The sequence below is a fragment of the Geotrypetes seraphini genome, chromosome 3 (genome assembly GCF_902459505.1).
Source record: "Geotrypetes seraphini chromosome 3, aGeoSer1.1, whole genome shotgun sequence".
Classification (NCBI taxonomy): Eukaryota; Metazoa; Chordata; class Amphibia; order Gymnophiona; family Dermophiidae; genus Geotrypetes; species Geotrypetes seraphini.
In genome coordinates, this window is record NC_047086.1 from 79334262 (window position 1) to 79361412 (window position 27151).

At 42.2% G+C, this 27151-nt stretch overlaps 1 protein-coding gene across 1 annotated transcript in view; it reads left to right on the forward strand.

Moving 5' to 3' along the window:
- The window catches only part of TPO (thyroid peroxidase), a 79244-nt gene that overhangs the window by 11415 nt on the left and 40678 nt on the right, over positions 1 to 27151 (forward strand). The window contains exons 4-6 of the mRNA XM_033937549.1: positions 1880 to 2012; positions 4892 to 5021; positions 16543 to 16749. Of these exons, the coding sequence (XP_033793440.1) occupies positions 1880 to 2012; positions 4892 to 5021; positions 16543 to 16749 (470 nt within the window). The remainder of the gene's footprint in view (positions 1 to 1879; positions 2013 to 4891; positions 5022 to 16542; positions 16750 to 27151) is intronic.

Here is a 27151-nt window from a genome sequence, read left to right on the forward strand (position 1 = left end):
CGCTGGCGCGAGCAGCAAGCCAAAGAAGCTGCTTGCATTGGCGATGATTTAATGAAGTACAGGGAAGGGATGGTGCATGTGTGGTTTGAGGGGTGGGAACATAACATAAATTTTTATTTATATACTGCAAAAGCCTTTCAGTTCTATGAGGTTTACAAAAGAGATGGGCTGACCATTGTCAGTGAGCTACAATAGATAGAATATTGACATCAACACGTTAACAATATTTTCACATCAGCATGCTGCTTTGAAGGGATTACAAGAATTTTGAGAACAGATGGTTTTATAATAGCTTTCTAAAATGCATATATGATGTTGATATTCTAATCATTTGGCCCAGTTCAGGATCCCTGGAAGCGGCTTGGTATGATAAAAGTCGGTTAGTGAATCTTTTCTGAGTACAGCCTTTGACTGAAGGGTAGGTAAAAAATGATCGGGAATGTGTGGAGCGGCTTGGCGATGAGAACAAGAACTGAGCAGTTAGGTAGTTAGGCAATAGGCCATGTAGGGCTTTGCAGACAAGGCATCCAAATTTGAAGAGAACTCTTCCCTTTACAGGAAACCAATGTTATTTTTGGTAGAATGGAGTTATATGGTCAAAGTTTTTCAGGTTAAAGATTAATCTCACTGCAGTGTTTTGGATGGAGCAGAAGGGGTTGAGATAAAGGAGTTTGGGGGGGGGAGGGGGTACCACCACCCCGGGCGCTTCCTACCCTTACTACACCACTGATTGAATGGCCTATGCTTTTTGGGGGCTATAGTTAAGCTGGCTGCTGTTGGAAAAGTTAGAAATACACTTTTCCTAATTGGCAGCTCTCTAATAGTATGCATGTGTTTGTATTTATACTGTATATGTACAAGGGGCCACTGAGAAGTTCTCAACCCAACCAAGAAGAGAATGATATGGAGCCATGAAGCTTACAAGTTATTCCACACTTTTCTAGATATTTTTTGTTTCAATGAGGTAAATGCATCTAGTAAATGGGCACGAGTATAGGGAAACCAAGCCAATGTGACATCACCAATGAGGTTGGCTCTTAGGCACTGGTAAAATAAGGCATTATGACATCACAATACGAGGGGCCACTGAAAGGTTCTCAGCCCAACCAAGAAGAGAATGATGTGGAGCCATGAAGCTTACAAGTTATTCCACACTTTTCTTTACACTTTTCGTTTCAATGATATGAAATGAAGCGAAAAGTGTGAAATAACTTGCAAGCTTCATGGCTCCACATCGTTGTCTTCTTGGTTGGGATGAGAACTTTTCAGCAGCCCTTCATGTAGGATAGATATCAGTAATTTTGCATGCATACATTGGCACCACTGAATTTGCACAGAAACTGTTCACATACCCCCCCCTTTACTAAACCGCGATAGCATTTATTAGCGCAGGGAGCCATGCTGAATGCTCCACGCTGCTCCCGATGCTCCTAGGAACTCTGAGAATCAGTAGCAGCACAGAGCATTCAACGTGGCTCCTTGCGCTAATAACTGCTATGCGGTTTAGTAAAAGGGGGGGAAGTATCAAGCTTTTTCTTTCATGTTCCTAAACTGAAATTCCCTCTCTATATTGTTGCAACAGGAAATTGTAAGCTGCCTAGTGCTATTTATAATAAGTGGGGGGTCAAAATGTTATTAAATTAAATGGAAATGAAATAAAATGACGATGTAAAATCCCTTTTAAGTACTACTCTATTTTGCCTAGGAAATAAAAATGACAACTGAAAGAAAGGGGTCAGAGTGAATTCATATTTTAACTTTGGGCTGTTCAAATTTCTGCTTGGTTGATTTGACCATAATATATCAAAACCTTTGCACACATGAATAATCACAACAGGTTCTTTGAACTTACAGAACACATAATTTGCTTTGTTTGCAGATATTTTGTCAATTGAAGTGCTCAGCTTGATTGCAAACGCATCTGGGTGCCTTCCATATATGCTGCCTCCAAAATGCCCTAACCATTGTTTGGCTAAAAAATACAGACATATCACAGGTGCCTGCAATAACAGGTATTTAAGATCAATTTGATTACAGCATAGGGGTGCTGTTCTATTTTGCGTTTTCTAAAAATATGATTGTTTTTCTTTACATAAAAGGCTATGGTATAAGAAAAATCTTGTTATTTTTGCTTGCCCTGCCTTCTATTCAGACTTACAAAAGCTGTGAAAGCCTAAAACTTGTGTATGTTTTCTGCTAATACCGTAACTGCTCTGCAGAGGAAACTCTGCATTCTATTGGGTATGGGTTTCTACTGTATTAAGTTGTAGGTTAGTAAATTGTGTACTCTGTGGGTCAGATGAGACAGAAAGAAGATTGGCTCCTTTGAGCTTTGGTGCCGGAGAAGGATTTTAGGCGTGTCGTGGACCGCCAGAAGAACTAGCAAATCAATTCTGGAAGAGATCAAACTGGCTATGTCACTCAAAACCCAAATGATGAAGTTACGACTGTCCTATTTCGGTCACACCATCAGAAGAGAGATATCACCGGAGAAGGACATCGCGTTTGGGAAGATCGAAGGAATCAGGAGAAGAGGGGCAACCTGCAATCAGACGGCTGGACACGTTGGAAACCACCATGGGAATGACGTTGGAGGATCTTTCCGGACTAGCACAGAACCGATTTCTTTTTAGATGCGCTATTCATCAAGTCGCTAGAAATCGAGCACGAGTCGATGGCACCTAACGACAACATGGACCAGAGTCTATAAACGGCACCTAACTTGGCAAGTGCCTAGCAAAGTAGCAGCTGCCGCATGCCAATCAAAATTAGGCACCGTTTGTTGAATTACGCCTAGTGGTGCTTAAAATGACATAGGCACCAGTAAGTGTCATAATGTTAGGTGCCAGTATATTAAGCCAGGGATTTCCATGTGGCAAATGCGAAGCAGCCCATTCAATTCTTGTGGGCTGCATCCCATTTGCTGTGCCAAGACTCACTACCATGGCTTTGCCAAAAGGGGCCCTAAGGGGTTCTTTAACTAAGCTGTGGTAAGCACTGGGTGCTTATTGCAGCAAGCAACGGCTCACCACAGGGCATGCTGAGGTGTCCTGCAGTCATTTCTAGATGTACTCATGCTATCCACAAGTTAAAAAGTAAACTTTATTTCTTAGCACTAGGGGCAGGTCTGGGGAAAGAAAACAGGCTTGTTATGCATTTATCAGCTACACAGCTACATTGTCACGTGTTATCCAATTAGTGTGCACTTAGCACATGAGCTCTTAGGGTCAGATACCACAACCTTTTACTGTGTTTCACATTGTGTTTACTTTTATCTGCACCTCGTTCAAATAAAGATTTCATCAAGACCATCAGTTCCACAATTCTTTTGTTTTTGCTCTGCTGTTTCTTTGTGGAATTCCTTTGGTGGACTTCTTTTTTGTCCTCTACTCGGGAGACCATGAATGAAAATCTGCGTATAGGTATAGGAAAAGTGAATGACTCTGGTAGAAGAAGTAAAATTGGGTCTATTGTGGGGGTGGGGGGGGGAACCACAAACGCGCTTGCCTGGGATCCAATATAACGTTCATCTGAACCTGATCTGGTACTATGCTTAGAATCAGTTTGTATATGCTGCAATTGCCGCACAGGGTAGAGGGTAACTTGTCCTGACTTCAGACTATACAATAGACCAGCTAGCTTAAGGATATTGAAGTACTTTTATGAACCCTGCAACAGTACATTGAATTCAAGTGGAGCATAGATTCCACAAGGCAGGATCTGCTGCTAGAAAATTTAAAAATATAGACAAGGAGCCCACCAAACAACTCAAGAGATGAGCCAAATAGGCCATTTCAAGACACAATGGGTATCAAACCTATGACTCTTTGCAGGGGCATAATCATGTATGGGTCCAGAACCATCTAGCTGCATGTGCACAGACAAATCCATAGTGTTCTGCTCCTTAGGACACAAACTTCCTGCTTCCCTGAGATCAGGATGCTGCAGATCTGTTAGAATCGCACACCTGGAAGGTCTCGCATTGCCTTCAGAGGCTGACTTTTCTGCTGTCTGCAGGTCTTCTGGCCATCTAGTGGCAGCTACTGGTGAAGGGCCAGAAGGTTGGGAGCTGCTGTAGGGATACAGAGCCGAGGGGAGGACAGGAGAGAAGAAGAGGGTAGGTGATTGTTTGGGAAATATAACATAAAGTGCACCAAAATCCTAGTCCAGCATCTCTCCCTTCCCTCCCCTCTGCTGGCAGGGAGGGAGGGATGATGCCAAATTAATATTTGGCACCCTTTCTCACCAGTATCAAGTGGGTGTGTGGGGGGGGGGGGGAGAGACTTGAGATGAAGAGGGAGCTCCTTGAAGATGGGGAGGGTGGGGTGGGGTGCTGATGCAAAATTTGGCTCAGGGCACTACAGTTCCTTCAACCTGCCCTGCCTTCACCCTATTTCCTGGGGCTCCACTCCATTACCCCTGAGAGTTTTACCTCTACTCCTTTCACAGCTAAAGGCTGCTAGGGCTGAGGCCTTTGCAGATGCCCTATGCTTTGGAGTGCTTCTCTCTCCTTGGGTATATATATGTGTGCCTCCCATTCTCTCCCTCTCTCTCTAGACTACAAGCCATTCTTTTAAATTCCTGTTGTTAATTAAACCAGATGGTTGAATGATGACTCATCAGCTTTTCATAGTCTAGTTCTCCTGACACCAGGCTCACCATGACCTTTTAGGAATTGTAGTTTAAAACATTTAAAAGGAATCCCTGCTTCCAGGTGCCTGAATCCACTGAAGGAATATTTTCCCGCTTCTATGCTTTCCTTCTGCATAATAGGTGGCCCTTGCTGCCTATCACAACCTGTATTCATATCTTTCAAACTCCCACTTATTTTTATGATCAATATTTTTTTACATTATTCAAAAATATATTTTTATTCTCTTATTTCCCCCAGAAACCATCCAAGGTGGGGAGCTTCTAATACAGCTTTAGCTAGATGGCTTCCTCCAGTTTATGAAGATGGAATTAGTCAGCCCAAAGGATGGAATCCTAGCTTTTCCTACTCTGGCTTTCAGCTGCCATTGGTATGGTATTATTAACCATATTGAGGAATATTTAAATGTGTTGCTTTACAGGACAGTGTTCTAAAGGCCATATTTATTCTATAGAAATCAAAATCCTTTTTTTCATTATGATACCTTTTATGACCACCATAAATATCATTCAAGGATAATGTTGTACATGAGTTCTAGACAGGCTTAAAGGAAAGGTCAGTGAACCACTGGTTCAGGATACCCAAGCTTAAAAGTGCCAAATGCCATCTTACTGGTTCCACCTTCTGCAGTGAGGAAAGCTGGTGACCTTGTTCCTGCTGGTCTACAACTCTATTTGGCAATGCTAGCACCTTGGGATAATATAAAAACAGGTGCTTTTTATATCTCATGAGAAACAGGAAGTGCTTAAAGTCTCTAGCAGTGTTTGCATCGCAAAGACACAGCAGCAAGAGTAAAGCTTCCATCGACCTGCTTCAGATTTTTGTATGCCTCAGAAGAGGGGTGGCATATGCTGATGCTGAAAGAAGAGGGAAGGAACCTGAAGCTGATGGTAGGAGAAGGGGCAACTTGATGCTGATACGAGGGGGTGGGGGAGTGGTGTCTAATGATGTGGAGAGAAGAGGGAAACCTTATGTTGCTGTTGGGGAGCAGGAGGGATTTGATTCTGTAACTGGGAGAATGAGAGGGCAAATGATGCTGATGCTGGATACTGGTGCTGATACTTGGGGCTAGGAGGAGCTGCTGCTGATACTCATGTTGGGAGCTGAAAGCTGGTAGGGGGTGGGGGGATGATGTGGTACTAGAGAGATGATGTTAATGCTGGGGTATATGAAAAGGATGACAATGCCGATGGTGGGAGAAAGGGTATATAGAGAGGAAGGTGGAAAGAGAAGGGAGGAGGGATGGATGCTGTGTTAAGGAGGAGCAAAGGCAGGGTAAATGAATCCTGGAGAAAATAGATCGGTAGATGATGGAAAAGGGGAATAGGCAATAAGGAGGAGCATGTGATCAGGCTGAGCAGTTATTCCCCGCCACACAATATCCACTCCCCAGGCACTGTTAAAACAAGAACACACAGTTAAAACATGTATAGTAAACTCCTGACCAGGTCTTTCCAGGTCTTCTTCCTCATTGCTGGGTCCACCCTTTACTCTATTCTTCTCATCCAGGTCCTTCCTGATCCTCATTGGCCCTCCGGGTCTTACAGGCAGCTTCCAGGTCTCTCCTTCTATCACCACCTCTGCTATCAGTCCCTCTGCTGGACATTTGGCCAATGTCTCCTGGGTCTGTCAGGCTGCTTCCTCTTGGGCTCCTCTAGCAGCTTCTGGTACCATCACAGGTCTCTCTGCCAAGTACCACTGGTCCATCGCCAAACCCCCATCAGCCAAGGATCTTGGACTCCACTCTTCTGGATCTTCTTGTGAGGCCACCACTGGTCCCTATGTTACCCAGCCTCTTGGGTCCCCATGGGTCCTGGAAACTTCAATGGTCCCACCGGCAGTTATCAAGCTTGAGCTCCTCCCTGGACTCCAGCTCTACTGGGCCCTATGGCTACTCCTTCTTCCAGGCCCTCTCACAGTTGCTCAGTCATCTTCACCTGGACATACTGAGGACTCCTTCCCAGCCAATCTCTCTCTGAGGGTTCTTCCCAAGGACTTACTTCCTGTCCCCCAGTCACTTTCTGTAAGGACAGCCCCACCACTCACTCCCCTGGTCACTACACACAACTCCACCAGGTCCCCTGCCGGTCATCAAGCCTGGGCTACCCTCCTAGTCATCCCAAACTCTAATGGGCAGGCAGGTCTTAAAGGCTTACCAAGGGTTAGGCCAGAGACCAGCATTCTTCTCTCAAGGGTTGCCTGGCTCCCAAAGAAGCTTCTGCATATCCTAGTTCTAAGCCTGGGAACTGTCCTTTTCAGCACCACGATGACATTCAGGTGTTGCTTCCTGTTGAGAGGAATATGAGAGAGGCAGAGGAACATCTACAAGTGGTGACGGTAAAGGTGAAGGAATGGATAGATAGCAGTCGGTTGAAATTGAATGTTCAAAAAACAAAAATAATGTGTTTTCAAAAGGAACAGGTATATGATATCCCAGGTTCCATTCAGTTATTAGACATCCCTATTAGATTTTCAGAGGAGGTTAAGTATTTGGGTATAGTATTAGACTCGAGATTGATATTTAAAAGCCATGTTCAGATGCTGATACAAAAGGTTTATTTCAGGTTGCGCCTCTTGAGCAAACTTAGGCCATATTTGCAGGATGGAATTTTTAAGATCATTTTGCAATCAATGGTATTATCCTGTCTTTATTATTGCAATCTTCTTTCTCATGGATTCACTAGATGTAGAGGTAAGTCTTGTCAGACAAATCTAATCAATTTCTTTGACTCAGTGACTAGAGAATTGAATAGAGGATGTGCGCTAGATACGGTGTATTTAGATTTTAGCAAAGCCTTTGACAGTGTTCCACACAGATGTCTAATAAATAAACTAAGTGCCCTTGGTATGGGTCCCAAAGTGATGGGCTGGGTCAGGAACTGGTTGAGTGGAAGGTGACAGAGGAAAGAGATGTTACTAGTTGTGTGCCTCAAGGTTCTGTTCTTTTTAACATTTTTATAAATGATATTGCTGAAGGGTTGTTGGGTAAGATTTGCCTCTTTGCGGATGATACCAAAATCTGCAATAGAGTAGACACACCGGATGGTGTGAATAACATGAAGAAAGACCTGGTGAAGCTTGAAGAATGGTCTGAAATTTGGCAGCTAAAATTTAATGCTAAGAAATGCAAGGTCATGCATTTGGGCTGCAAAAACCCAAGGGAACGGTACAGTTTAGGGGGGTGAAGAACTTATGTGCACGATGAAAGTGCGGGATTTGGGTGTGATTGTATATGATGATCTTAAGTTGACCAAACAGGTTGAAAAGGTGACGGTGAAAACTAGAAGGATGCTAGGTTGCATAGGGGGAGGTATTGATGCCTCTGTATAAGACTCTGGTGAGACCTCATTTACAATATTGTGTACAATTCTGGAGGCCGCACCTTCAAAAAGATATAAAAAGGATGGAGTCGGTCCAGAGGAAGGCTACTAAAATGGTGTGTGGATTTTGTGATAAAGCTTATGGGGACAGACTTAAAGATCTCAAGTTGTATACTTTGGAGGAAAGGTGGGAGAGGGGAGTTATGATAAGAGTCGTTTAAATACCTACATAATATAAATGTGCATAAGTCGAGTCTCTTTCATTTGAAACGAAACTCTGCAGTGAGAGGGCATAGTATGAAGTTAAGACGTGATAAGCTCCGGAGTAATCTGAGCAAATACTTTTTTATGGAAAGGGTGGTAGATGCGTGGAACAATCTCCCGGAAGAGATGGTGGAAACAGAGACTGTGTCTGAATTCAAGAGGGCCTGGGATAGGCACGTGAGATCTTTCAGAGAGAGAAAGAGATAATGGTTACGGTGGATGGACAGACTAGATGGGCCTTTTGGCCTTAATCTGCCGTCATGTTTCTATGTTTCTATGATCCTGCTATTTGTCAAATTAATGGAAGGTTTTGTTACAGCTCAATTCATGGATTTCCTAGAAAAAAAAATTAACATCATGCATTATTCCCAATCTGGATTTAGATCTGTGTTTAATACAGAAACAATTATCAGATCCTTAATGAATGACATACGATCTTTGTGAGGGTAAGCACACACTTCATCTTCAGTACGATCTTTCATGTGCCTTTGATCTGGTAGATTGTACCCTTATGTTCAATACTTCAATACTTGAAGAGATATGAATTATAGTCAGGCATATAACTGGTTTATGGGGTTTTTATCTGATAGATCATACCAAGTTATTCATAAGAGATATGACGCAAGGACTTAGAGGAAGGGTATCACTGTTCGCCGACAACGCCAAACTTTGCAACATAGTAGGCAGATGTTTATTACCTGATAATATGACACACGACCTACTGCTACTGGAACAATGGTCAAATACTTGGCAGCTAGGCTTCAATGCTAAAAAATGCAAGATAATGCACCTGGGCAAGAGAAACCCGCGTAGAACTTATGTACTAAATGGTGAGACCTTGGTTAGGACCATGGCGGAACGCGATCTAGGGGTGATCATTAGCGAGGACATGAAGGTTGCCAATCAAGTGGAGAAGGCTTCCTCCAGGGCAAGACAAATGATGGGGTGTATCCGCAGAAGTTTCGTCAGCAGGAGACCTGAAGTTATGATGCCGTTGTACAGAGCCATGGTGAAGCCTCACTTGGAGTACTGTGTTCAGTTTTGGAGATCACACTATCGAAAGGACGTGCTGAGGATCGAGTCGGTTCAGCGAACGGCCACCAGGATGGTCATGGGGCTCAAGGATCTCGCGTATGAAGAAAGACTAAAGAAATTGCGGCTGTACTCACTTGAGGAAAGAAGAGAACGGGGAGATATGATTGAAACGTATAAGTACATCACGGGACGCATCGAGTCAGAAGATGATATCTTCTGGCTCATGGGATCCTCAACCACCAGAGGGCATCCGCTGAAAATCAGGGGAGGGAAGTTTCATGGCGACTCCAGGAAGTACTTCTTCACCGAAAGAGTGGTGGATCATTGGAACAGACTCCCACTCCAGGTGATAACGGCCAGCAGCATGACGGATTTTAAGAAAAAATGGGATACTCACGTGGGATCTTTAAGGGAGTAAATTCAGGGGGGGGGATACTTGGAATGGGCAGACTTGGAGGGGCTATAGCCCTTTTCTGCCGCTTTTTCTATGTTTCTATGTTTCTAAGTTAAAATGGGAACAGTTTTCAGTTGGTTGAAGTAATCTTTGTGGGGTATCTCAAGGTTTGCCCCTACCTCCGATATTATTGACTGTTTTTCTGTGTTCTTTGCGGTTTGAATTTAAAAGAAATGGTTTATATCATGTATATATGTAGATGATTTTTCAATCTTAGGCCCCCTTTTATCAAGCTGCATTAGGATTTTTTATCACCAGCCACTGAAGTAAAACCTGTGACACGCATAGGAATTCTATTAATCAGATAGAATATAAATTAGGAACATTTATTAATATTTTAGTTTTCTACTTAGATAGTAAGTTATCTTTAGATAGTCAAATAAATCTCTTAGCAAAAAAGTCATTTTTTCTTTTAAGAAAGCAGGCGGATAAGCAAATACAAGGGGAAATCAAAATGCAAAGATCAAATACATGTAACTGTGAGCAATTGAACATACCGTTTTTCCTCGAAAATAAGACCTACCCTGAAAATAAGCCCTAGTTGCCGGTGGCAGCAGCGCTCCCCTCACCACCCTTCCATCTCTCCCACCCATCCGAACCCTGACCATGAGACCGAAATACAGCACCTTATAACAAAGTGCATCGTTGGCAGCACAGACCCCATCACAGCTTTCTCACGCCGGGGCGTTCCTCTGCCACATTGTGAGAAGGATCTATTCTGGGATTTTACAGTGGCTTTCTGGGATCTATTCTGGGACATCATTGGTCTATTCTGTGTCTATTCTGGGTTAGCACATTGAAGAATTAATATCTGGATATTCCCTCTCAGTTGCTGATGATGTTATCAGCAACACGGCAAAGGAACGCCCGGCCATGAGAAAGCCATGATGGGGCCTGTGCTGTCGACAATACTCTTTGTTATAAGGTGCTGTATTTCGGTCTTGTTGTCGGGGTTCGGATGGGTGGGAGAGATGAAAGGGTCAGCAGGGAGAGGGAGGGTGCGTTGTGGTGATGGGAGGGATTAAAAAATGTTCCACGGGGGAATAGGAGGAAGGGAGGGATATAAGCTGCACGGGTTCTGCTGCTCAAGGGGAGGGAGTGATATAGGCCGCAAGGGTTTTGCTGCACAGGGGGATGGGAGGGGGAGGGATATAAAGATACTGTACAAGGGGATGGGTGAGAGGGGAGGAAAGATGCTGTAAATGTGGGGGAGAGAAAGGAAATATGAAGAATTGGGGTGGAGGAGAGGAAGGGAGAGATAATCATTGTACAGTACATGAAAAAAAAAATAAGACCTCCCCGAAAATAAGACTTAGTGCCTTTTTTGGGCCCAAAATTAAAATAAGACAATGTCTTATTTTCGGGGAAACACGGTATCACTTTTCCACAAGATGATATATTTGTTGTATCGCTCAACGAGCTTCTGCATTCCTGCAGAGAAGTTTATCAGCTGCTTCTAATGCCAGGTGAGCACCACTTCCTTTACTTTATCATGCTATGTCTTTTGCTCTCTGGGTCACAGTGATGTACCCATGTCTCCAGAATACAGTACTTGGATCTTCTTCATACCATCTCAGAAACTGGGTCACAACCTCCATATGCTGTTGCTTGTGCAAATCAGTATGCTGTTTGGGAACCCATCATGCACCGACTTTCCTGTATCCCAAGTCATCATGCCATTATGGCAAATGCAGATTCATAGCTGATATCCAAATTTGCAGCCAACTGATACACCGTTAGTATTCTCTAATCAGAGCATCTGCCCTGTCAATGTGCTCTTGTGTGCGTGATGTTGATGGGAGACCAGAATGACTTGTCATGCAATAAAACAATTACCTTTCATTTTTGATTCACCCTCATATTTTAATGTGGAGCCATTTAGAATCTTAGTTCAAACTATGATTTTAAGTCAAATTGACTATTGTAATATTGCATATGTAGGAGGTTCAGCCCAGATACAAGGGGGCTGAAAGGTTTTTGGCCCAACCAACCAACTTCCTAAATTCTGAGCATTATTCCGCCACTATAGCTGAAAAGTGTTATCTTATTTTTGTTAAGTGCCAATATGTAAAAACAAAATTCTAAGGGCTCCTTTTACTAAGGTGCGCTAGCGTTTATAGCACACGCAGGATATTACCGCACACTACGCAGCTAGAATTAACGCCAGCTGAATGCTGCCATTAAGAGCTAGCCTGCGTGGCAATTCAGTGCACGCTATTCCGCTCATTAATGCCCTAACGCAACTTAGTAAAAGGAACCCTAAGTTTTGACATTGTTTCAGATCATTGACTGAACCCTCTCCAAGTCATTCTCATATTGGTTGGGCTGAGAACTTTTCAGCACATCCTCGTAAGTAAATCTCTACAGACAATTCAAAATATGGCATTGCTCCTGATTTACTCAATATGGAAGTCAGATGGAGTATCATTATATTTTGTAGAATCTCATTGGCTTCCTGCGCAAGCAAGGATACTTTTTAAATTGTCCTGTTTTCTTTATAAAGTTATGTATGGTTTAATATCATCTTATCTTTATAAAAAGAGATTGTATTCAAAGGAAAGCAAAATGTTAACATCTTTTGCTTTCCATCAGCTAGAGGTACAGAAAGACCGAAACTGTTTGAGCAAACATTATCATACTAAGTGGCTAAGCTAGGAAATGAAATTTCTTCTATCCATAGGTCTTCAGTTTCATATACAGTATAGTGTTTTGCAGAAATATTAAAACTTAAGAAATATATTTTTACAGATACGTTAAAAGATTATATTTCTGTAAGATGTTTTTTTCAATTTTTTATTGCATATGAATGATATTGTATTTCCTGAAAATGCCCAGCTTCTTTGTATTGTGAGTCACTCTGAACTGTAGAGATATGAGCGGATTACAAATCTAGTTTTTATAATTATTACTTAAAGCCCTTTAAAATCTTATTTTACCAGTTCTAACTGTTAAGAGAACTTGGAGGTCAGAAAATTTACTTAGACAAGACGCCTTGCAGAGCATTACGCTATGTTCATACATACCCTCATCAACTGTATTATCAATTACTTGAAAGCTGGAATCCGACACTTTGAAAATATTTTCTAATTAGATTTTGCATCACTTTGGAGGTCTTTCTTTCCCGATCATCTGCCTGTTGCCTGTTTCTCCTTAATAGCATAACTGTGAACACAACAGGGGTTCAAGTTTCAATAGAAAGAGACGAGCACAATATAATCAAAGTGTGCATCTAAATGGCATTTTGTCCATCAGGCTTTGGAATTTCAATTACGATAGCATGACAATGAACTTGATTACTGGGCAACACAACATTTAGATCCATATCTGCAGTGTATAACGTTTCACCATTTTCGTGAATTGCCCATTACTTGGTCACAGCAAGGTGCAAATAAAAAAACAAGTTTGCTAAAAAAAAAAAAATTACTTTCAGTTTCACCTTAAAAGTGAACTTGTTTGCTAAAGCTCAGATTTTATCAATAAGTAGTTTCAAAATAGGAAAAGAAAGCAATTCATATATTCATAAGCAGAGAAAGGAAAAACATGACCAAGCTGATTAGTGGACTGTGACAAGGGAAAAGTACATACATGAGGATCCAAGATGTCTTGCTGTCACTCAATCCAAACATGGTAAATTTTGTCAGATAAAGTCCTGCACATTCCATCAAGTTTGCTCAACAAAGTGGCCAGAGTTGAATCTGGCACTCTGCATAGGCTCCACTTTTTCTCGGGTAGATTTAGGGCTCTTTTTACTAAGCTGCGATAGCATTTTTAGCGCATGCAGGATTTTAGCGCATGCTAAACCCGCGCTACGTGGCTAGAACTAATGCCAGCACAATGCTGGCGTTAAGGTCTAGCGCACGCGGAAATTCAGCACGAGCTAAGTGCACGCTAAAACCGCTATCGAAGCTTAGTAAAAGGAGCCATTAATCTTTGTTACTCCTTGCCAATTTGTAGAAGTCTGCCCGGTGCCAGTCCTACATCACAGCTACTGAAGTTGCAGTCCAAACCCACTCCAGCCATAACCCCCGATCTGTGTTTGCCATTTACAGGACCCAGACTGCAGAAGTCTATATGTTTGTGTTCCAGTTCCACAGTAAAAGACGCAAAAAAAAAGGCAGTAAAAGTCAATGAGTTCCACAGTAGGCAAGTGTGCAATGGCAAGGCCCATGTCCCTTATACAACAGTACCCGAAGATTCTTCTTGTATGTATGAGAAGGGACATATGGGGGCCAAAGGAAGGATGAGTAGTACTGAACTAACATTTTTGAAAGTATCTGGCAATCATAATCCATAGCTCAAATATCCAGCATTCCTCGCACTGTAGGAGCTGCCACCACCATGTCGAGGGGACTACAACACCTGTTCAGCACTAAACGGATGGAGGAGCCACTAGTAGCACACTGTCTTCAATGTTGCCATATGATTTCAGCACGTTGAAATGTTTAGTGCTAGAACAAGTGTTGCAGTCCCCTTGACAGGGTGCTTGGTGGCATCAGTTCCTACAGTGCGAGCAACGCTGGATATTTGAGCTCAACACGGTACAATCAAGGGGTTTAAATGCGCACATTGAATAGGCAGTATTTTTTAAAAAAAGATCTACAGTGGAGAGCCATGTTATGCCAGAGATTAGGAGAGTTTGGTGAAGGGGAGTTCCTGAAGAGAGTATGTTGATTGGATGGTTCTGATGAGAGGGAGGAGTGAAGCAATACAGGAAGTACTTCTTCCAGTTTATTGGTGCCAGAGCGTCACTTGGCAGTTAATGTTTCTTGTTGCTCGGTGAAGTAGTATGGACTTGAGAGCAGAAGATTCCTGAAGAAGCTAGGAAGGCAAAACAAGGATGACCCTGTAGGGCAGGGCTGCCCAATTCCGGTCCTCGAGATCTACTGGCAGGCCAGGTTTTCATGTTATCCACAATGAATATTCACAAGAGAGATTTGCATACCAAGAAGGCACTGCAGGCAAATCTCTCTCATGCATATTCATTGTGGATATCCTGAAAACCTGGCCTGCCAGTAGATCTCGAGGACCGGATTTGGGCAGCCCTGCTGTAGGGTCTCTGTGCTGGATTTCGCGGTTCTGAGTGATGAAATACCGCTGATGTTTTTGTGGGAAGTCCGATGAAACAAGGCTGAAAATCAGAGCAAGCTAGGTAATTTTTGATATTTACACCACTGCTGTGTTGCCTTTGGAAATATTTGATTGCAGAGTGCTGTGTTTAATCTTGATGGATTGAAGATTTTTGAAATAATTTTTCTATCTGCATAAAAAGTGTATATGATTAGAACTAGTGGAGGTTGGGGAGTATTTTTTGGCCTATGAAGCATAACTGAGACCATTTTACTCCCACCTAATGGTTTGTTAGCTACCATTTTTGTGCTTTAAACAGTATACAATGTTAGGCAATGAACTTCTCATTTTGTAGTTTTGAGTAAGAATTGTGGAAGGTGATTATGATTGTGACTGAGAGCTTACTCATTCTCCGATTTACATTGTGGTAATTGAAATCACCAATTGACAAAAGCTCATACTCTATAATTATATCACCTATAGTTTACTGTAGTATCCAGTGGAGTTGCAGTGGGTTCTATGTATCCGCTTACTTATAGAGTATGAGTTTTTGTCAGTTGGTGATTATACATACTTTTTCCTATTAACTTGGTAATTGAAATCACCCATTATTATATTGTTACCCAATTTGCCAGCTTTCCTAATCTCTGAAAACATTTCTTCATTTATCTGTTCACTCTGTCCCAGGGACAGTCGTATAACCCTACCTTTATATTCCTTCCCTTCACACATGGAATTTCTATCCATATGGATTCCACTCTGCTATCTATGTCATGCAGAATGTTTATTTTATTTGATTCAATTTCCTCTTTAACATATAGTGCAACCCCCTTTCAATTTGATCTCCTCTATCCTTGCAACATAATTTGTATCCAGGTAATGCAATGTCCCATTAATTGTTCTCCTTCCACCAGGTCTCTGAGATGCCTATTATATTTATCTCATCATTCAGTGTTATATACCCTAACTCTCTTATTTTATTTTTTTAGGCTTCTGAGAAGATTACAGGGATAACCTGACATCTTTACTCTGCTTCCTTCTTAAGCACTCTTGGCTTTCTTTCACCATTTTTGAAACCTCTCTATTGGGAATCCCTAAATGTTCTGATTCAACAATATCCTTCAAGGATACTCCACACCAAACCACCTGCTTCTGGGCGACTGTCGGCTCCCCCTCCCCCCATCTTTGTTTAAAAGCTGTTCTATCTCCTTTTTAAACATTAGCACTAGCATCCTGGTTCCATCACAGTTAAGGTAGAGTCCATCCTGCTGGAATAGGCTCCCCCTTTCCCACTCATTGACACTAATATCTCAACTGTTTGATCAGAGAATTCAATACCATCTTTGCATAAACATAGTGGCAAACAAAAATGGAAGGGGGACAACCTAGTAACAAATGATGACTTTTGTAGCTTTGTCTTTATCTACCCCCCCCCCCCCATTATATTTGATAAATAAATGGAAATTGGTGAACGCAGATGGCGTGTTTCTAATCAGTTCAAGATTTACGGATTACTTTAATATTGGGTCCATCTTCTCTATATGTGAATCATATAAGAAACAATTTTACAAGTACAATTTGTGGTACGATTATACCCCTGATACAGGCCTTTGGCAGAAACACTGGCAATGCCAGGTCTCTACAAATAAAGAATATTTAGTCCCAGTTCTGTAGGCTTGTGCACTTTTTGGGTCGTGATCTGAAAGTTAATAGAACATGGTAACCCAAGTAAATGTACTATCTATTGCTAGGTCCGAGAAGTGACAAGAAAAGTTATTCATGCTTCAAATGAAGCCATTACTGAAGATGACCTCTATTCTCACATTATCGTTGAATGGGGACAATACATAGATCATGACATTGCATTCACACCCCAGAGTACAAGCAGAGCTGCCTTTATTAGAGGAGTGGACTGTCAGCTGACCTGTGAAAATCAAAACCCCTGCTACCCAATAAAGGTACTTTTCATTTCTATAATTTCTGGACATAGGAGTGAACTAATAGCTGTATAAAATGGCAAACACTTTTCTATTTAACGGTTGTGTGTTGTGTTATGTTCATCAGGTTTTCTATTCCACCTTTACCTATTCAGTTCAAGATTGGATTATATTTCTCCCTCGTCATTCGCGGGGGATACGGGCAGAGCTGGACCGCGAATGGCAAAAAACCGCGATTATCCGGTTCTGACCCACCCCCACCTCCCTGCCGCCTTCCCGGCCTTACCTGGTGGTCCATTGTAATTTCCTGGGTAACTGACCCAACCGCTTGTAATGTACACTTCCCCCTCCCCATTCGCGGTTTCTCCATTTGCGGTTTCATATAATCGCAAATTTTTCTGGGGAGGGGGAAAATTAAAAAAGCAGTCTTAATTTTAAAATAACCCATATTTTTTCCTCCCTGCCGCCTTCCCGGCCTTACCTGGTGGTCTAGAGGGCTTTCGGGGCAGGAAAGATCTTCCTACGCTTCTGCCCCGTACAGATCGCCATGAGGAAATGGCTGCTGTGAGTTCCCGTAGACTCTTGAGACTATGTCAGGAACTCCCTACAGCCTTTTCCTCATGGCGATATGAACGAGGCAGGAGCGTAGGAAGATCGCTCCTGCCCCGAAAGCCCTCTAGACCACCAAGTAAGGCCGGGAAGGCGTCAGGAAGTAAAAAAATATGGGTTATTTTAAAATTAAGACTGCTTTTTTTATTTTCCCCCTCCCCAGAAAAAAATCACGATTATATGAAACTGCAAATGGAGAAACCGCGAATGGGGAGGGGGAAGTGTACATTACAAGCGGTTGGGTCAGTTACCCAGGAAATTACAATGGACATTCAATAGAGTTGCTAGTACAGATAGATCAGTACAGTTATTAATACAGGGGTCCTTTTACAAAGGCGCGGTAGCGGTTTAACACACGGAATACCGTGCGTTAAACCGCCTGCCACACTAGTACCTAACGCCTCCATTGATGAGGCGTTAGGATTTTAGGCTTCCGTGGGGGTTAGCGTGTGATGAAATGTCTGACGTGCTAACCCCCGGAGTGCGCCTTGATAAAAGGAGCCCACAGTTAGGTCATGCAGTAGTTACAAATACATAGTTACAAGTTTAAGTAGGTCATCCTTGGCTCATCATTATGTCCCAGGAGTTACAGTGGACAGTTTAGAAATGGGCTTTTACTATTACCATTTGTGTTATTTCCGATTTGGCTCCCTGTCTTGGAACAGAAATGCTTTTTAAAATAATTGTAAACACTACTTTTTTATTTAAAAAAAATAAACAAAAAAAACTAATGTTGCAGCAGTTAATGAAATAATTTTATTTACCAAGACTGTAATAATGGTCAGAGACAACATTACAGATACTGCGACTACAATTACCAAAATGAAATACTGATCTATTTCTAAGCCTCTATAATTGTGATGCTTTTCAGAGTTTAAGCACTACTAAGATTCTCAAACTAGACTTAGGTTAGTTTGGACCAGGGCTGATGCTTCTTTTTTTGCTATTCTGTGCAAGTGATTATTTTGTGCTCCTTCACTTTCCCCCATATAGACATACAAACCCTTTCACTGGATTTGAAGGGAGCACTTTACATGCTTCTCTCTTCCTCTTCTTGCCCACTCTTTTTCCCCCCCCCCCCCCATATTTCTCCTTTTTTCATTTTCATCTATTTCACATCCCTTCCTTCTCCATTGTTTTCCTAGATTATTTTACTCTCCCATCACTGGCCATCCTCTCTCTATTCTTCATCTATCCTCAGTCTTTTTATCAATTGCAGTGGTGTCCAATGTGCAGCCCCAGAAGTCCTCTATCGTGGCCCTTAAATACTTGTCTGAAATGTTCTTTAAATACTGTACAAGCATTCATTTCAATCTTGCCCACTTGGTTTAGTAAATGCAAACTCTCTCTTAAGTGTTCTACCTAGGTGTCTCATTTTTGGAAACATAGAAACATGATGGTAGATATAGACCATATGGTCCATCCAGGCTGCCCATCTGCAGTAACCATTATCTCTGAGTGCTTAGCTACCCATACCCATACCCATATCAATAAAAGACCGCAGAAACTAATTTCTCAAAGGAAGCCCCACCAAAATATTTTCATTTCACTTGGTTTCATTTCTTTTCTTACCTCACTGTTAACCATGACAGCACAAGTCTCTAAATTTCAAAATCAGCAACTAGATTTAACTTCTAACATACCAATTCAATGGGGTCATCGACCTCTTAACATTAAATCATTCGCATCACGTCCGCCATCTAACATATCAATTGCACTTAAACAACCGACGTACAACATTAATCATACCCCTAGCTCCATTATACCTTCCCTAACCAACTCAAACTCTGTCATACTCAACCAATCAAAATTAAAAATAGGTTTAATCAACACCAGATCCATTAAAGGTAAATATCACCTAATTAAGGAAAAAATCATCGCGGAGGGCTTGCATCTCCTCTGCTTGGTCGAAACTTGGCTAACAGAGGGAGAAGAAGCCTATCTATCCTACTGTTGCCCACCAAATTATTCATTTACATTTAATCATCGTCAGAATCGTAAAGGAGGAGGTCTAGCTATAATTCACATAAAGGACAGCCTAAAAACTATTGATCACTCCACTGGACCTGCGGAAATTGAATTTCTCCAAATTCAACTTAATAACTATCCTAAAACTGAAATACTTTTACTTTATATTCCTCCACCTATAAATCAGAATAATTTATTTCTTTTACAAAATCTGATTTTTGACTTCAGCTCTTCCTCTGAAAATCCTCTAATCTTGGGAGACTTCAACTTTCACTTTGACGAACTCTCTAATCCTCTCACCAAAGATCTTCTAAATTATACTGAAACTCTCAACTTCCAACCTTTAATTCAAGAACAAACCCACCAGGCAGGACATATATTGGATATGATTTTTATAACAAAAAATAACTACCTTAAATACTCTAAAATTTCAAATACGCCAGTCCCCTGGTCTGACCATCATCTCATATCATTTACATTAACGTTAAACAAGAAAATAATCTCAACTTCTCCAATCAAGCACATAACATATCGTGACTATTCAAAATTAGAAACCTCATCAGTTGAATCTTTTCTTCTTCTAAGACCCCCATTGTTAGAAACTGATCCAATTGAAGCACAACTCACTTCATGGATCGAAACAATTCAATTATTATTAGATAAAGAGGTCCCTCTAATCAACAAAACAATATCTAATAAACAAATACAAAACCCATGGTATACATCTGAACTCCAACTTATCAAAAGACAACTTAGGTCCACAGAAAGAAAATGGCGTAAAAATAAATCTATTACAAACTTGGCAATATTTAAAGACCTAGCACAACTTTACAAAAATAAAATTAACGAAACCAAAAGAAATTATTACTCAAAAAAAATTAAAATAGCAAAAAATTCATCCATTTTATTTTCCATTTTGAAATCTTTTAACTCTCAACCACGACATGATAACAATAGCTCAGAACTTTCAGCTCAAACATTGGCAGATACCTTTTGCAATAAAATTATTAACATAAGAAACAAATTCACTCCTTACCCAAACACTAACCCCCCAGATTTAAATAATAATTCTAAAATTCCATGCGCCAAATGCTCTAACTTTAACATCCCAACACTATTAGAAATTAAAACAGTTATTCAAAACTTAAATCTGAAAAATTCCACGTTTGAGACCATACCCCCGGCAATCTTAAAAAAACACTTTTTGGGTTTTGGACCCTATATCCATTCCTTAATCAAAAAAAGTTTAATTTCCGGGAACGTACCGGAAAACTGGAAAACATCACTAATATCACCTATAATAAAGGACCATAAAGTTAGTAATGACGACCCCACTAACTATCACCCTATTGCTAACATCCCTTTCTTGGCAAAAATCACAGAGAAAGTGATCTTCAATCAGTTATTGGATTTTGTTAATTCCACCAACGTACTACACCCCAATCAAACTGGTTTTAGGAAACATCATAATACCGAATATTCCTTAATTGGACTTACGACAAACATCATTTACAATCTTGATCACCATAACTCAGTTATTCTTTTCTCTTTGGACATATCAGCCGCTTTCGATACCATTGATCATTCCCTCCTCATAAATAGACTACAATCCATAGGCGTTAGTGATGTAGCTCTACAATGGTTCACTTCTTTTTTATCTGATCGAACATCCACGGTACGGTTCAGGAACACATGTTCTAAATCTTTTTCTCACAACTATGGAATCCCTCAGGGTTCAATCCTATCCCCTTTATTATTTAACATCTTTTTAGCTCCCTTACTCAACTTAAGTCAATCCATAGGTTTTACCACTTACGCCTACGCAGATGACATTCAATTAATTCACGTAGTCAACCCAGAAAATCCTAATGATGTAATTCAAATTAATCAAAAATTAGAAAAAATTAAAAACTGGCTTACTCAAAACAAATTAGCTTTAAACATATCCAAGACAAAGGCACTACTCTTTCCAACTAGACAGGAGCTAAAGCTTTCCACTCCTTTTTTAATCGAAAACACTTCAATCGTTCTAGTATCATCGCTCAAGATCTTAGGAGTAACATTAGATGCCAAATTTACCTATCAGGAACATATCAATAATATTGTTAAAAGTTGCTTTTATCGCTTGCGTTTAATCCGGTCAATGGCTAAATATCTAGAGATAGAATCTTTAAACATCTTAGTCCATTCTCTCATAATTTCGAAACTAGATTACTGTAATTCATTGTTTTTAAACATTACATATAAGGAACAAAGGCGATTACAAATTATACAAAATATCGCCATTAAATTAATCCATCACGGGAAGAAATATGACCACGTTACGCCTTACCTAATAAATTCACATTGGTTACCTATTAACCAAAGAATAACATATAAAATAGCTTTATTAGTATCTAAAACAATAACTACCAATGAACCACAGTTCATCGACCGCCTTCTAATTCCACAAACCTCAAATCGTCTTCTCCGATCGAATACACAAGATCTATTAATGGTCCCCTCATTAAAAACAATAGGAACCCGACGCCACGACATCTTCTCAGTTAAGGCACCGCTGGATTGGAATACCCTTCCTTTGTATATTAGAAATACTAAAGATCTCAACTCATTTAAAATTAAGTTAAAGACATTCCTCTTTAAAGCTGCATTCAACCTCTAAATTCTCAATCTTCCATGTAAATTTTAATTTCAATCTCCTATACCCAAACCCTAATGTTTTTTCCCTTCCCCCCTCCAACCTGCTTCTTCTCCGCACTAGGAAACAAAAATTTTGTAACTTTTTCCCTCTCGTTTTCTCCAATGCATTCCAGTTTTGTATAACCTGTTAGTCTTGTCAGTTTGAAATTGCTCTGTTTTATTTATTGTAGAAATTTTATTAATATTTTTAATGTTTTTACCCCAATTGTACATTTTATGTAATTCGCTTAGAAATATTAAGCGAACCATCAAATTTAAATAAAACTTGAAACTTGAAACTTGAAACTCTTCCTCTCTCTAAAAATTACCAGGGTTTCTTGAATTCAGACACAGTCTTTGTTTCCACCACTTCCACTGGGAGACTATTCCACATATCTACCACCCTTTCTATAAAAATGTATTTCCTTAGATTAATCCTGAGCCTATCACTTCTTAATCTCAAGCTATGCCCTCTCATTCTAGAGTTTTCTTTCAGCTGAAAGAGACTCACCTCATATGTATATATGCCACATAGCTATTTAAATATCTCTATCATATCTTCCCTCTCCCACCTTTCCTCCATAGTATACTTATTGAGATCTTTAAGTCTGTCCCTGTAAGCCTTATGACATAGACCATCAACCATTTTAGTTGCCTTCCTCTGGTCTGACTCCATCCTGTTTATATCTTTTTGAAAGTGTGTTCTCCAGCATTGTACACAATATTCTAAATGAGGTCTCACCAGAGATTTATTTAAAGTTTAGAATCTTCACTTTCAAATGAGCCCTCTCTACTCCTGTATTAATATTAAACAACACCATGTGGTGATCACTGGATGTCAGATGATCACCCACTATAAAATCAGAAACACGTTCCTCGTACGTACCGTATATACTCGAATATAAGTCAATCTGAATATAAGTCGAGACCCCCTTTTCCCCCCAAAAAGGAGGAAAAATGGTTGACTCGAATATAAGTTGGGTGGCTTAATATTCAAGTGTCCTGCCCCATCAAGCTCTGCACCCAACCCCCTTCCTCCTCTGTCAGGCTCTGTGCCCAGCACCCTTCTTTCCCCCCCTGTCAGACTCTGCACCCAGCACCCTTCCTTCCTCCCCTGTCAGGCATTACACCAGCCCCCTTACTTCTTTACTTCCCCCCCCCCCGGTCAGGCATTGCACCAGCCCCCTTACTTCCCCCTGTCAGGCATTGCACCAGCCCCCTTCCTTCCTTCCCTCCCCCTGTCAGGCATTGCACCAGCCCCCTTCCTTCTTTCCTTCCCCCCCTGTCAGGCATTGCACCAGCCCCCTTCCTTCCCCCCTCCCCTGTCAGACTCTGCACCCAGCACCCTTCCTTTCCTATCAGATTCTGCACCCTCCCTCCCTGCCCTAGCCTCATAGGTACCTCATCTGGTGATCCGCGGTGGAGGTGCAGCGGGCAGGAGCGAACTTTCCAAGTTCCTGCCCGCTGCTAACCGGCTGCCTGAGTTTCTTCGCTACTGAGTGACACGAGCAGGAGCATGATTTGGCGCTGCTGCTCGGTACTGAGAAGTATCCTTACTAGCTCACGCGAATTCTCATGAGAATTCGCAGAGCCAGTAAGGATGCCTCTCAGTACCGAGCAACAGCGCCAAATCGCGCTCCTGCTTATGTCACTCAGCGTCCTAAAAGACTCCGGCAGCCAATTAGCAGCAGGACAGGAACTTGGAAAGTTCGCTCCTGCCCACCGCACCTCCACCGCGGAACGCCAGATGAAGTACCTATGAGGCTCGGGCAGGGAGGGAGGCGGGGGTAGAGCCTGGCAGTGACGGCAGCCTGAAAAAAAAAATTCTGGGAGGGGGCATTGACCTGAATATAAACTGGGACCCCATTTTTGGGCCAATTTTTTTGCCCAAAAATCTCAGTTTATATTCGAGTATATACGGTAAGTTCTAGGTCCAGTATGGCCCCATCCGTGTGGGCTTTATTACCAACTGCTGGAACAGTTCTCCTTGTAGAGAATCCAGGATCTCCCTATTTCAAGGAGACCTCACAATAGAGATATCCTAATCTACTTCTGCAATATTAAAATATCCTATTAGTAATACTTTACCTTTTACAGCTATATTTTGAATGTCTTCTATTAAATCTCTGTCCACTTCTTCAATCTGTGAAGGCCTGTATATCACACCAATATAAATATACTAGTCTTATAGCCCGTTACATTAACGGGTGCTAGAATTTATTCCTTTGTCTCTGTCAGTAGCATTCAGTGTAACCACTACAGTACCTATAGGAACGTTTTCCAAAACAACTTTATATACAGATTGATTAAAAACAGGAGTATTGTCATTTGCATGCAGAATGACGTGAATTTGTGCAGTGCCAGATCTTACAGGATCCTCTCCATCAGTGGTTGTCAGAATAAGATGGTGAACAGCCTGTTCTTCCCAGTCCAGAGATTTCTCAAGAACTAATTCTGCATATTTCACTGCGCCTACTCCAGTTTGTACATTCAAAATAAAGTACTCGCTGTTGCTGAGCTGGTAGCTCTGAAGTGAATTTTCAGCGTCATGTAAGAGATACCGAGCTCATGGTGTTGTCGATTCACTGATTTTTAACTCTATTTGTTCATTATGGAACGTGGGTGAATTATCATTTATATCTAGTTTTCCCGCTTGGGGAGAGCTCTTCCGTCAAAGTTAATGTTTTAGTGCAAAGCCGATGCCGTGAGTCCTCTCTCGATCCCCACCTCGGGTACGCCGGCCTCGGGTATTGCGCGAGGGGGGGGGGGCGGGGGCGTTCAGCCTGGGGGTGTTGTGAAGCCACTGTGGTGGTGGTGGTGGTGGTGGTGGTGGGGGATGGACGATGTGAGGTACAAATTTTGAATTCCTGCTTCGTTCTCTTTCCCGGCTGCTTCGCATTATTGAAGCACTCCCCCCTCTCCACCTCCCTTTAAAGCGCATCTTTAACCCTTTAAATGACGTGATGGTGTTTTGGTTGTCGAAACTACGGCTTGTGTGTGCAGGGCCAATGTGGTGCAGGTTGGAAATGTCAAGGAGAGGGTGTCCCCCCTCCCCAAGCTTACTGGTAGTGGGGGCTGGTGGAATATAGGCCTGAGTTGCACCCCCCTCCCAACGCCTGCCCTACTCGCGCGGGGTTCACGTGGAAAGTGAATGGGCTGTGGGGAGAGGGGAGAGGGGAGAGATGTTTTGCAGCAAATGGCAACGCGGAGCCTCCAGCCAGTTCCCATTATCGGATTTTCAGAACAATTGGGCGGGGGGGTTAGCCCTACCCCGCGTGAATTTGCTGGCCCAGATATACTGTAAGAGAGTAGGGGATGTGCTAGAGATTGTATGCCTCAGCGCGCAGTGGTGGGGGGAGGGGAGCGGGCAGGCAGGATCGCCCTCATCTTCTGCTCACATAGTACCGGTGGCTTTTCCTTCCCCCCGCCCCCCCTGCTGCAGTCCCACTTCATTGTGGCTTCTTGTGAACTCCAGGAAGCAGCACCTGCGCGAGTGTGGAGCCGTTACTGCAGCGGCGCAAGGTGGAGAGCAGAGAGGCTGTGGTGACATAGTACGCGCGCATGCGCACTCGTGCCGGCACACCCCGACAGAACAGGGATCAGGGAACACGCGGCGCGAGTGCGCATGCGCGGCTAGCATTTTATTATTATAGATTTTCCATCCTCTCTTTACAGTTTGACCCACAGTGCCTCTTCCTAATAAGATTAAAGAGAATTCTTTAACATTTAATGGAATTAACTATCCTATCAGTCCAATTATTAAAATTTTAGGAGTTTTACTAGATCAAAATTTGTCATTTGATGCTCAACTCGTTGCTTTAGTAAAGAAGAGGTTTTTTTAACAACATGGAAGCTCCGCACAATAAAATCTTATTGTGACATTTCATCTTTTAGATTGATTGTGCAGTCTTTGGCTTTGAGCACTCTAGACTATTGTAACATCATTTATCTATGTTCTTACCCAAAAATATGGCAGTGAATCTAATTTTCAATTTAAAAAAATCATAACATGTGACACCTTATTATTGAAAGTTGTATTGGCTTCCGGGTGAGGCCTAAATTTCAGCCTCCTGTCTATACTGCCGCCTGATCCTAAAGCCATAGATATAAGCTAATTGCAACTGTGGTAGTTATCCCCGATCAGCTAAGCCAGCAGGGGACCCCCCAACATCAGAAGGAAGAATACCCACTCCCTCCTTCTAGAACCCCAAAACACCCCCTCAAAGTCCCAGAGCAGGAGGGATGCCCACCTGACAGAACCCCCGAAACCCCCCTAAAAGTCCCACGACAGACTGGACAGGCCCCCCCAAACTCATGACCCTCCAACCACGATACCCCTGAACCCCTCACACCAACACCCCCCAAACCCCAAACCTCCACCCTGACACCCTTAATCCCTCCCCCATCCCCTTCCTGTACCTTTTGTAGTAAGGCCAGCCGGAGGGATGACTACTCTCTCCGGCCAGCAGGCCTGCCTCTTCATAATGGGATACACTGGGAGGGGCCAATGGGAGTCCTAGGCCCCTCCCAATATATCCCAGGATGCACTGGGAAAGGAATCTAAGGCCCTGATAGGGCCGGGTGCCTAAGGCCCCTCCTATTGTATGGTTGGGGTGGCCATGGGTTCAAGGGGCCTGCCAGCAGGAAGGAGTGGGCATCCCTCTTGCCATGGGACTTCAAGGGGAGTCAGGGGTTCTGGCAGGAGGGAGTGGGCATCCCTCCTGCTCATGTTGGGGGGGGTATCACTTGCTGCAGTCGCTCAGCTGATTGCAGCAAGGGTATTTTTCCCCAATCAACTGAGCTGGCAGGACTCCCCAAAGTCACAGCTTCAGGGAGCCCTGCCAGATCAACTGATTGAGGATAGCTTCCCCTACCATGATCAGCTTATGGTTGCTGTGAGCTGACTTTAGGATCCCGAAGTAGCATATATAGGTGGCTGAAATGTAGCTGCCTATCCATGGCCTAAATAAAACAATTACCTAGCCGTGATTTCAACCATCTTTTATTTAGGCATTGGTCGGTGCTTCATCATTACCGTTTTATGATGTTTCTGACTATATTTTTCAATTAACTTAGGCATAGGTAGGGCGCCTACCGATGCATAAGTTTATGCGCTAGTTATAGAATTTCCCTATTTATGTGTATGAGCAGAGTAAAATCTGTATTT